At 36.0% G+C, this 13300-nt stretch overlaps 1 protein-coding gene across 1 annotated transcript in view; it reads right to left on the bottom strand.

The window, feature by feature from the left end:
• The window catches only part of Su(Tpl) (Suppressor of Triplolethal), a 43428-nt gene extending 36653 nt beyond the window's left edge, over positions 1–6775 (bottom strand). Inside the window, exon 1 of the mRNA XM_077442893.1 lies at positions 6426–6775. Coding sequence (XP_077299019.1) covers positions 6426–6560 — 135 coding nt within the window. The 5' untranslated portion in view covers positions 6561–6775. The remainder of the gene's footprint in view (positions 1–6425) is intronic.
• Between the last annotated feature and the right edge of the window lie 6525 nt (positions 6776–13300).

The following is a 13300-nucleotide window of genomic DNA, read 5'->3' as shown; positions in this document are numbered from 1 at the left end:
TTAACCTACATACTATTATTAAATTTCACATCGTAATACATACTTGAATATGCCTTAAGCTACATACACACAGAATCGTACGAGGAACTTGTTTTATTTTAGTTTTGCACATGCAAAAAAAAGAACGCTTGGCATACCTAATCTATTCATCGCGATCCTTGGCAAAACTCACCCCTGGAGTGTTTTCGGTGATATTTTATCTGTGTCGGATAAACTTATCGAAATAATATGATCGTATGAATTAGCAATGACATAAGATATGCCAACAACGTCCCATGCCGCACTGTTTAATGTGTTCTTACCATGGTTAGGACTGTGGTCTGTAATAAGTTTAATTCAAATAAATCACGAAATCTACATATAAACACTTAATGGAAAACTAAAAATGTTGATGATCGAAAGATTAAAACACTTTCTGAATCAAATAAAAATGTATTCATATTCATAAAAAAATATAGATACATTCAAATTGGTTATAATTTATATAAATAATAATACTGTACAAATTAACAATGACCTGAAGAAACGCCCTTCCCAGTAGAATACCACGAGCACGTGCATGTAATACGATTCAGTGTACATATTTGCGCCTTTGATGTCCATTCTGTATGTATCGAAACTGATAATCTATAGTTAAACTTGTTTCGAGTTCAACATCGAGCGATAGTTTTCAGTAAAGAACATCGAACCAGTATACAAAAGAATTATGGACCGTGTCCTGTACATTCACAAGCATACTTCTAAACCACCTGGACGTATAAGTAACACATACAACCAAATGTGTCTTGCAAATGAGCATTATGCTAGGTAGCCCAACGGCCATTCATTCATTCAGGTATTTACTTTCTCCCCTAACGCTACTTTGATTTTGGCGACCCAACTCCGGCGGAGACTGCACAAAAGTTTTTGCCAAAAGTATCACATGCAATAGAAACCTGTCGAGAGATATTATTTATATAGACAGATGTAACAAGGGGCACACCTGCCGATTAGGACCGCCGTTCTTCTAGCACGAGTTTAGCGAGAAGAAGAAGACACGACCACTTTGCTTGTGCAAGGAAGGAAGAGCAATTCGATCGTTTGTTTTGTGCAAGTGCAACATACACACGATCACGTATAGATTGACAATCGAATGATTCGCGATTCGTCCTCTGCGAAGGTGGAACCGCCTTATTATCCTGTCGTGTGTGTGTGTGTGTGTATTTGTGTTGATAATATTTGCACCCAAGGTCCAAACGAATGCCACGACGACGAGGATGCGCGCACGCTCTCGTCGAAGTGGGATTTTTTTCTTCTTTAATTTTGTGTAGCGCTGCGATTGAATCCGTACAAGATTTCATGTAAAAAGAAACACCTGGACGGGTCCATCTGTCACGGCCACCTGCCGAGCACAATGCAGTTCTGCACTCGAAACCAACCTGCGTTCAGATTACAGGCTGTGATTACGCTCGCGATGACTTCCATCGACAAGAGTGCGTGTATTGTATGTAATTAAAACAATCCAACGCGAGTAATACTATACGAATCTCCTCCGCGTGGTGAATGCGAGGACTTCAACCGAGAAATACATAGTCTAGTCGGGATTTATTTTTAGAATCGGAAACCGGCGACGAATTGAAGTAATTAGAGAACGCCTCCAGACAACGGATAATTAAATTTTAAGAATTATAACATTGAACGTGTCAGTGCATGTGCTTTTCCATTTCCACACCATTTGTTTAATTGGCACGGAACTTTCTACAGTCACTCTCTATGATTCAGCTCGTCTCATTGAACGTTGATTACAAATGGATGCAGTTCTGCGAAAAAAGATCGAACCTACCTCAATGATATTATAACCACGGCAATTTATGTCGCACAATGTGAGAAGCAAACTTGCTAGAAACTGACTTACTTTTTCTGGATTATGTAAACGTTCGACTATCGTTGGCACATAATACATAGGTTCGTAGAATAAACAATCAAAGTATTGCTATTATCATTCAAAGTATTACAAATAAAAGTCATCCAAATACGATGTGGCAAATTAAAAACTTTTCACGATTGGCGGTTTACAATCGTACATACCGACAGCGATTAACAACGAGCTCTAGATTACTTTAAGCTACATACATACAACACACACAATCGTTATGCAACAAATGTAAGGAATTGAAGAAAACCAGATTTATTTTTCAAGTACACTTAGCTTATAAATAAAATAAAACATTAGGAGTTTAAAAAACGTGTCGTCACATCGATGATACCTTATCAGCAATTTACAACCGTGCGATAAACTATCATTGTAATAGGTCACACGAGCTTGGAAAAAATAGTTGAAAGATGTTAGCTTAACCTGAAAAAATATATCAAGTGAAATTGACATGGCCTGAATTACCGTTCAAACGAAAACGCGGATATATTCATAAGGCGCGATCGAAATTCTTCGAACACGCGTCGTTTTCTCCAAATACACCCGTCTGTTTCTGCTCCTTCCTTATTTTTTCATTTCGGTGTAGGCTGATGAATTGTGAGACGAGATTGTAAAGATTCTTTAGCGTGCAACTACGCAGTGTCGTGATGACGAGCCCAGATATGTCTTCGCCTTGAGGAAAGGCCTTCGAACTACATAGCATTCTCGTGGCTCCACCTTTATCCCTGTTTTGACGCGATTTGTTGCCTTGCACGACGACGCGTGCGACAAGGGGGGGCCAACATTTGTAACATTTCGGTGGCTGCGAAACGTCGGAATTGTAGTCGGCTTTAATCGCAATAATATGGCGGCCGACGCAAGTTACCGTAATGCGATCGTGCAAGAAGTTTACTTTCACCAGCGGCTGCCGCTGTCATTGGGTCAATCACGATAGAATCCTACCACATCCGCCTTTGTTGCCCACCAACCGACCAATTACAATAATGCAGAGCGCAAACTCAAAACCGCGGTCGGGTGGGGTACGATATGCTGCTCACCAGGAGCCTACCTCCGATCTCTCTGGGAAAAAACAGCTGATCCGCTCGATCGAGGTTGCGACGTACCTGTCAAAATTACCCCACCTCGCAGTGGCTCCTTTACACAATCGCATATGGCTTTCATTCGTGGGATTAAAATTTATCGTTTACTTTTTTTTTTCTTGTCGCCGAAATTTAGCTTCTCGGTGCTGATAACGCGTGATACGCCGCGTTATTGCATCTCGGGGAGTTCGAAACGTGCAACGTCGCCAAGTTCGCAAGTATTTCGAATACAAATTTCATAATGATCGAGTGATCATTTTTTTAATTCAGCGCGGCTGTTCCTCGCGTTTTATTAAGTATGCATGCGTGTGTGACATTGCGCTGCATTTTGATTTCGTTATCGGCATAATTGTTAAATCATCGTATTGCTCATTTTATTATATTATTATCAAGATGAGCTATATAGATTTCGTTAGTCATCCTGTGGCCAGAAATGATTTTATTATAGCGCAATTTTTACTATTAAAACCTTGAGAATACTATATTATATAATACTATTTTATTTCCACATATGACAATTCTTTCAACTTTCGCTTAGACTCCAAAGAGAAAAATCTAATAAATTGATCAGAGATTCCTTCTTTTCAAACAGTGGTTTCAGTTTGGAATAGTATTCCCAATGAAATTGTAATTTCTGTTAACCTTAATATTTTTAAGAAAAAGCTGGATGCATTTCTTAAACTTAAAGGATTTCTGTAATTCTTCTTTCCCAATTTCTTATTAACTTTTTTTCTCTCTTATTTTTATTTCAATACTGTCATTTTGAATGTAGTTTTTTTCTCATTTAATTTACATATATGTATAAATCAAACTCCTTGGGTCTATCGGCTTTGCCGCCTCCCCCAAGTATATTAAATAAATATATAAATAAATACTTATTACTACTCTACAAAATTTTAATTTGTTTATTATCTTGTATGAAAGATCTTCTAATAAATAATGCATTAGATCATAGTTTCCTAACCTTTTTCATGTCAAATGACCGGCGACCCCAATACCTACGTCAGAAAAAAACATTTTAAATGTACCCAAATCGGTAAATGGATCATTTCGCACATTGTGATCGCGCAAACGACAATCTTTGCCATGAAAATCGCAAATACGTATTATCTGGCACTCGAGTTCTCGTTAGTATGATATTTCACGTGGGTAATCTCGATGCATAATCTTCGGGTGCCAATGTTCCGTGATTGAGATTTTAGTGACGTACGCGAGATCATTTCGTGCGGAATAATCACAGGACCACCCAAATCACCTACATATTATTAACATCTAAACATGGATTAAAAACGAAAATTAGATCAAAGTCTATATGGTTCTTTAGCTCATTGATTCAGTTGGTGACCCCACAGAAAATCTTCCGCGACCCGATTTATGGGGTCGGAAACTAGGAACCCATATGTTGGGGTGTTATAGATACATAATGAAGCTCCAAATGTTTAAATTTGTATCCATGGCCTGTAATAGTTTTACTCCATATGTACTTATAAAATACAAACGTATGTATATATAAACTCAAAACGTTCAAATCCATCAGCTGTTTCAATTTCAGTAGAAATATGTAAGAGGTGTCTAAACAGTTCTATAGCCAGCTGAACAAAAAAACTGTATTAATAAAATATTAAAAAAAAAAAATAAGACACGTAATGAATCCATATAAAGATAAACCTTACTATCTAGAATATTTATACTTTTGTTGATAGGTTTATAGGTTTTTGAGCTCTTTTTCCTATTATGCTGTAGATTCACATTAGAATAATATAAAAAATACTATGACTACTAACAAAATTAAATTTAAATTGTAAAATAGAAAATGATCAGAAGATCAGTAGCTATTAAAATAAATATAGATCTATTGTGAACATAATGACAGACTTTCTTTTTTCAAGATCGTTAAGTTTGTCTCATCGCAGAAAAGTTTCTGATTTGCTACTTTTATATAATACAGATAATGGCATCCTTGACCCATCTGTTTTTAACGAAATTAATTTTAACGTTAATGCCCGACTAACCAGATGTACAAATCTTATCTATCCACCAATTTGCCATAACAACACATCATTTAATAGTGCAATCGCACGGATATGCTGTCTTTACGATGGTATGGATTATTGCCCCGACCTTTTTTTGCTGACTCTATCAGTACTATAAGGCCTAAGGGGAAGAAGCAAATCTGTGGTTGATTTGCTTCTTCACCTTCATTGTCATACATTATTTATTATTTTTACATTTATGTTTTTGTAATTTGTCTTTTTTGTTTTCTTTATATTAATCTATGTGGTGCTCACTGTACATGCAATATAATATTTTCATTTATATTTGTATCTTTTTTTTTGTCTCACTACTGCTTTCTTTTATATTTTATTGTGTGTGTGCCAATTTAAATACATAAATAATTTAGTAATAATAAAAAGAATTTAAAAATGAAATACTTATGTGTTAAAATGAAAATGCTTAGGAATATCAAGCGAGCTTTAAATAATGGATTTTATACGAAAAAAGTGACTCTTTTGTTTAATTTTTTTATATGAAGAAATAATTGATTTTTTTTGTTTTCTTATTTGAGTGATCTTTTGTTTCATTGTTTTTCAAGTGACTTTTTTCGTTTCATTTTTCATATGAAAAAAAATGTGAGAAAATTTGTACCGTATTGTCGAAATAAAAATTGCAAATTGGGCGGAGCCGATCATTTTGACACGCGAACGGACGACAATTCGAACAAAGACGATAATTATAGATTTTTTAAGAGACGGCGACGAGGAGGCGAGGGGGAGGCGGAGGACAGGCGAAAGGGTTAAAAGACGGAATGCGTTGCGAGATGGATAATTGGCACGACCGTGCAAAAAGGAACCTTGGAACGGCGTTCGGGCGCCGACGATGCGGCGACACCACCACGTCATCGTCGGCCGATTTTCGCGAAAAGCCATTTTCTCCCGGAGGAAAAACACCCGAAGAGTGAAAACGGTGCGCGCAGTGTCGGCAACCTCGCGCGCGCCGTGTTTTGAGCGAGCGCGGTTGCCACCACTGCGTCGCTCCACCGAACATATGTTTGCCGTCTGACAGCGAGGGGATCGCCCCCCGGAGTCCCAGGGGGGCCCGTTCGACGTCGGGGGGCCGTCGGGGGCGGAGCCCTACACGCACAGCCCCGCCTCGGAGCGCATCGACGGCGCGCAGAGGCGCGGGGCGAGGCACGGGGGCGCACACGTTCCGGGGGGTGGGGGCAAGGGGCTTCGCTGGCCACGACAGAGGTAGATGAGGTAGACGGAGCGGGGTGTCCAGCGCTAGCCGATTTCCCGATGTCGTCAGGCGGACATTTTAAACGCGCCCGTTTACGTCACTGTGACGATTGGAAAGTCGCGGCCGTCAGCAACAGGCGAGGGGGGGCGGGCGAGGGGCGGAGAGAGAGAGACGGGGATAGAGTGAGAGACACGTACCTGGTTGGCGACGTAGAGCTCGATGGCCCTGAGCGCCGAGTCGGTGAGCTTGACGAAGACGAGGTCCCTGTGGGGGTTCGGGTGAGCTTGCGCCCCCGCGGCCAGCGGCCAGCGGCCGGCCGGCAGCGCCGCCATCCTCACCGCAGCATTCTCGGTCGGTCCCGCGAGGTTCTCAGTGGTTGCCACGACCACGACCACGACCGCGACACTTCGCAGCCGAGTCCGTTCCCGTGACACGTACGAACACCGACGACAGCCGACGAACGACGAACGACCACCGACGATCGACGGAACCGAACCCCGCGACGCCCGTCCTTTCCGGTGCTTCTCGACCCGTCGCCGCGCACCTACTGACCGAACGTACCACTTCCCCCACGCCACTCGGGAAATCGCGCGGTCACACTGGCAACCCTCCCTTTTGCGACTGACGAACTCCACATATTTCTCGCTATATTTTCGCATGCCAATGCTTTACGAACGCTTATAATATTATTTCTCCACTAAGAAACTGATATCTTCTCGTTTATTTATCTCACGTGCATTAAAAATAAATTTATCTCTTTTTTCATTTCTCCCAATTTTTTATGTTCCCAAAGTTGAAATTATAAAAATATATCTCCCTAAAAATATTAAATTCAATTATTAAGTTACCGATTTAATAATTTTTAAATTAAATTAACTAAGGCCAGCTGACTGAATGCCCACAAGTATGTAATCGATGACAAAAAAGCCAAATCGATCAAGTCAAGGCACACTATTTGGCATTTAATATTCACAACGATGGATTATTTTTTCTTCACTCTGATTTATTACGAAAAAATAAAATTAGATTATATTGACTTTACAGGTTTCCCCAATGCACCTCTATCGAAAAAAACATGTAAACAAAATTATGTTTACTCAACGCAAAGTTATGTTTACTCTGAATTAAAAATAAACGTTAAAATAAATATATTTTTTCTTATTCGTTTCATTAAATGTGGAAATTGGTCTTTGCAATGTTTTAAATTTTATTTAAATAAAAATACATTTTTAGTTAATATTATACATACGCTAAATGTTCTAAAAGATCATATTATTTAAGAAAAAATACAACAGTCGTTAGCCATGCTAAAATTGTTGATCATTTAAATTTTTCAAATAAAAAATATATATAGAGGATATTTTATACTTTCAATAATGTTCCATTCAATGAAAACTGAACGCAATATATTAGTTTACAGCCTACTAGTGGTTATGAATATTTTAATTCGAGTGGCCAACAAATATCGTATAGCCACTGATTAGTGTTTCTCTCTAATTACAATCGATTCATTTTTTAACGCGACGAATTATAACAAAATATCTTTTACATCATTTTAAAAACATCATAAAAACGGAATGGTGATATTTAAAAGCGATTAATCGCAAATGTTGATTTACCGAATCATGTACAGAAATGTAAAGAAGTGTCGTGTCGGGAAAACGTGCAGGTAGAGCGTTCGGGTGACCACACCGGCTTCGGTCGCAACAAAAGTGACAGGAAGAGCAGCGCGCCCTGCCGGTCAGCTGTTGCGATCGCTGCGCTCCATTTGCACACTTTTGCCCATTCAACTTATTCGCTAAATATCACACCACCTACAAAACGTTGCAAAATATTTGAACACATCACGTCGATTAAACGATCGCTTCTCGCAGAGCCTAATGCAATCCCCTCGTACATACTTTATGAAATGCTGAAACTGTCAGACAATTATTTTGGATCCTTCTCGAAAAACTTTTTAGGAAGTCTTTTAATTTCTACTAATATTGTAATTTAAAATACCACTGAATTCACACTTCAAATTAAATTATTGATTTATTTGAAGTTTTGTTTTGATGGCCAAGACTAGGCTAGCAACTGATAAGAGTTATCGTATTGACATGTTGAATTTTCATTGGTTAAAGTATGTATTAATTCAAATACATGTCGTTAACTAAAAAATTCTTAGAGAACGAAATCTAATATATTCATTACATTTAAGCATCGTTACATTCATTTGTCAACGATTATAAAGATTGGTTACAACGGAATTTCTGAATTTATAACCATAACAGAATTTCCCGATGGAAATCCCTAACTGCTGAGTATTATAAATTGTGGTTTGGAATTTAGATTGTGAGCATTACATTTTAACAACAATGAAGAAGATGGAACAGGTTTTGGAAAAATACATTCATTAATAGACTTCTTTTGTTTATTTTATACTGTTGCAAGATATATTATAGAGTCTAAACACACCTTTACAAAACTCGAAATCTTCGTCGGTAGTTATCTAGGGTTTGTTTGGATTAGATACAATTTTTATACCTGTTTTCTATTGGCTTTCTAAATAATTCTAGTTGGAAATGACGTCAGCACTTAAAGAGTTAAAGGCTCGTAACAAAGATTGTCAGCCAATTGGAATCTAGAGTTTAAATTCAAAGTTCGAAATAAGGTTATAGTATTGTATGCTTAGGGCTATGATTAGAAGTGGAGAAAGAAATGATAAAATCTGACTCTTAAACCTAAATTAGGATTAGTTTGAGTTTTATTTCCATACCACTGAAGAAGAAACGTCACCACTCAAAGGGTTCATCGATATCTGAAAAAAATCTTTTTTTTATTTATCATTAAGTAAATTTTGGCAGTCAACTGAAGATTCCAACTAATTTCCATAAAAAATCTTTCACTAAAAATAAAATTCAAAATATTCATGGAGACATTGAATTTATTTTACATAATATTAAAATGTTTATTGCACCCATTATTGTTGGAATGATGAAATGTATACAATTGTATTTTTTTTATAACAACTACTAAATTATAGCGATATGAAAATGCTCGTACACGCTGTGATTTTATATAAATGCGTAAATTTGTTTTTATAATAGTAAAGAGCATTCAATAAGTTTAAACTGAATTATATACGACATACAGGTAACTGTTCTCTGTGACTTTTATAAATAACATTTATTTTATCAGTGATATACCACATCGTAATTGCTATTGTACTTGCATACATACACATGTACATCGTGTTAATTACGACATGCATGTACATACATATGTTATTAATAAAACAAATAATCTACGTGTTCTTTAGATATCGCACAATACGTTTCGTTGGTAGGTGATATTATACATATAGAATTCATGACAATTTCTAAAACATTTAGAAATCTATGACGATTGTATTCGTGCATTGTCGTTTAAAATATAAATGAAAATTTGCAAAACTGTAACTATCTACATATATGCACTCCCAAACACTTCGCGAGTTGATCAAAACACGATAAAACTGTTCGAAACTTTCTTTTCCATTATAATTTCGTCACTGTGTAATAAACAGTTTGAGTAAATATAATATATGTAAGTATGGATGTATTTTGCATGGATATACTGAGCCGAATTCTCAGGTATTTCGTCAACAAAGTAAAATTATCGTTTAATATTCAAGCCATTAGTGTCTTGCATTCGTTAATGTGGCGACAGTTGTAAATATGTACATTTAATTTGCTTTCAGTTTCAACACATTAATGAATTTTTTTAATCGCATTGAAGCTGTCGATCTTTAGCTATATGTAATCCAGCGAACTGTAACGATACGACAATCGTAAAGTACATACATATTTAGAGATTTAGTTTAGTTTCTAGTGCAATGTACATAACCACTATTCTTGTACATACATATGTAGTAGCATAACCACTGTTTTTGTTATACATGTTAAATTATATACATGTATGTACTTATGCTGTTATGATGTTTATTGAATTCTGATAATAAATCATCTATCGTCGCTGTTTCTACATTATTTGATTAAGGCGACTTACATATGTTATCATTTACGAAGATTTACCCGATTTACTCTATTTCCAGTTTGATATCACCCTAAATTACATCAGTCACGCTCACTTTTCATGTTTCTCGTCATGTCTGTCATTTAACTTGGAAACCATGAGTTTTTCCTAAAATATTACTCTTTATAGAACCCAAAATCTCAACACATTTATTTATTTATTGAAAAATCAACATGCTTCAGATGTATAAATTCATAAAAATAAAGAATAAATATAACAAAATAATATCTGAGCCTTATTATGGATTTTTACAAAATACATAATATATCTAGCAGATTACCTATACGAAGGTAAATACGAAGAAAGCTTTTTGATATTACTGTTTTGACATGATGCAATCATGGGTTACCCCCGAGTGACACTTAAGGTAATAAACTTGTTCATATGTAAATTTGAAATCATATTGAAATAGTGGTGACAAATAGTAGGTAGGATGCCAATGATATCAGATAAAGTGGCACTGTAAGAGGTAATGATCGACTTTGAGTCACAAATATCCAAGTCCGACCAGTAGCACTGCAGAAATACTCGGAATTAATTCTTTCCAATCTAGGTCAACTCGGGGCTTGAACCCGGGATCCTCTCGGTGGTTAGAATTAACGCAACTACCGAGTTATAATGCTGTCTGAATATATTATACATATAAAAATAGTCTTAATATAATTGAAAAGCAATTTGGAAGTTGGGGTAATGGGATATTTTGGAGAAATAATGTTCCGTTGTTGATTCATCCGGCTTGCTCAAGCCGTAAAACCATAATTGATAAACATATACTACATATGTACATACATAGATAATCCAGTGAATTTATAAAATTTATCGGTTGTCTCTTTTTAACATGTACTTAAATACATATTTCTATGTATGTACGCCTCTTTCTAAGAAGTCTGGAGACCTCTGGTTTATTGCAGGCAATTGCTACTTTTATCGATTCAATGGTGCATTTACCTACATAAAATTATTTGTTTGTGTATATAATGTTATATGTAAGTATACATTGTAGTGACTAATAGGTATGATATGATGCACTCGTAATAATATTGATACATATGTATGTATGTACTTATGTATAACTCCATATTACTATAAGATAAATAAACAGACATTTTTTTCAAAACAACTATATATATGACTCTTCCCCCCACTCTAGTGGGGAAAATAAACTGAAACTTATAGATATGAAATTTCAGTTCAATTGGCTGAAAGGTTACGGAGGTAAATATAAGGTCGCAAACACACAAAGAGGCACGCGGCACGTATTTTTTTTAAATAGTTTTGCACATGTAAAATAAATCTATATCACGCATAATCTTACCTACGACACTCAGTCGAAAAATCACCCCCTAGAGTGTTTTTGGTGATATAGGATATATCCTTGATATAGGTTTAACGGTGATCGATAACCGTTACCGATTATCTAATTAAATTAATGAATTAAATTCTCTAATTAACGTAAAAGTACTATGTCCAGTTGAAGTAATTTAAAAAAATTAATGAATTCTATAAATATGGAGTGTGATTATGAATGCACGATATTGTTTGGTCTAATTGGTTCTGAAACATTAAAATATGGTGAAAAAAGGTGCCGGAACGGCGTTCCGCCGCGTTCTTAAGGGGAAAAAATCCTGCTCAAACTCTGCCTTATAATTTGTGCATGAACAAACTAATTCGTTTGTCAATTTGTTCTTTTACAAATATACTATGTATATAACTGGCCAGAATGGTTCATGTATGAACAAACTAGTATATTCATGAACGAACGAAATGTACACATGGACTGTAGGATTTAAACTTTTCAATTATTTACTCCAGAATGGAATTAAACATTGTGGGAAATGGGTTGATTCAAAACAGTACATATGTATATTGTTCGGATGCGAACGTATTGATTTTTAAATGCTTTTTATTATTAAGAAATTATGTTCACAATACATCTTATATCTATTTTAATAACTACTGATCTACTGATCATTTTCTATTTTACAATTTAATTTAATTTGGTTAGTAATCATAGTATTATATCATTCTAATGTTAATGTACAGCATAATAGGAAAAAGAGCTCAAAAACCTATTTGCGAACGTATGAAATGAATTAATGAAAATTTTTAACCAAATCCTTTGAGCGGGTTAGGAGATAATTTAATCCAAAAACCTATAAAAATGAGGAGACCTATGTACATACATATTGTATACATATAAGGTACCACTTTTTTTCTAGAACACGAAACCGTGATCAGTGATCGATTCTGAGTTCAAATCAGTCGAAATCTGGAGGTCGAATTTTCTCACGATCACAAAACTTTATCTACGTACTAGAAAATACTATAAATTTAAGTAAAAGTGATTCAATAGCTTTGTAATGAGAAACGGAAGATGGATTGTATTGTTTTAATTATGACTACTATTATCAAAAAAAAAAATGCGTTCAATTCCGCCCCCCCGAAATTAAATCCTGGGATAACATATGTATATTTAAATTTAATTTGTATTGTGTGAAATTTCTGCTTTTATATATTTTCTGTGTAGAAAAACAAACTATAGGTCACGGGACAGTTATATTAGCCTTTCGTGCGGTCATAATCAAATTTTTCACCGAGAACCGAAAGATGACCATTTGTTGTCTTTGAACTTGAGCTAGTATGTGAGTATGCGGAATCGTCACGCAATCGTTCATACCAAAAAAATGTTCTCTAGAGCATGAGATTTTGACAAAAATCAACAAATGTCTGTAATAGTGAGTTATGAAATATAAATTTGTAAGTTTAGTAACAATTTTAAGTTTTAAGTCAAGAAACGAGTCCTTCGACGCGGGGAAATTTCTCTTGTCCCCGTCGTCAGCTCGGGTCGGTAATCTTTTCGGTTGCTCTTCATTATTTTAAACCGGCTTTTCAACTTTGCATGATAAATGCTGTTGAGCCCTTCGTGTGCGCGAACAGATAACGTGGGTGCGTTAACCCGTAATTGGAACTCTTGGGTTTTTGAGACCCTGATTCCCGATGACCCAAGACGCGACAC

Source organism: Arctopsyche grandis, chromosome 12 (assembly GCF_051622035.1).
Source record: "Arctopsyche grandis isolate Sample6627 chromosome 12, ASM5162203v2, whole genome shotgun sequence".
NCBI classification, from domain to species: Eukaryota; Metazoa; Arthropoda; class Insecta; order Trichoptera; family Hydropsychidae; genus Arctopsyche; species Arctopsyche grandis.
This window is presented reverse-complemented; position numbering and strand designations above follow the sequence as displayed.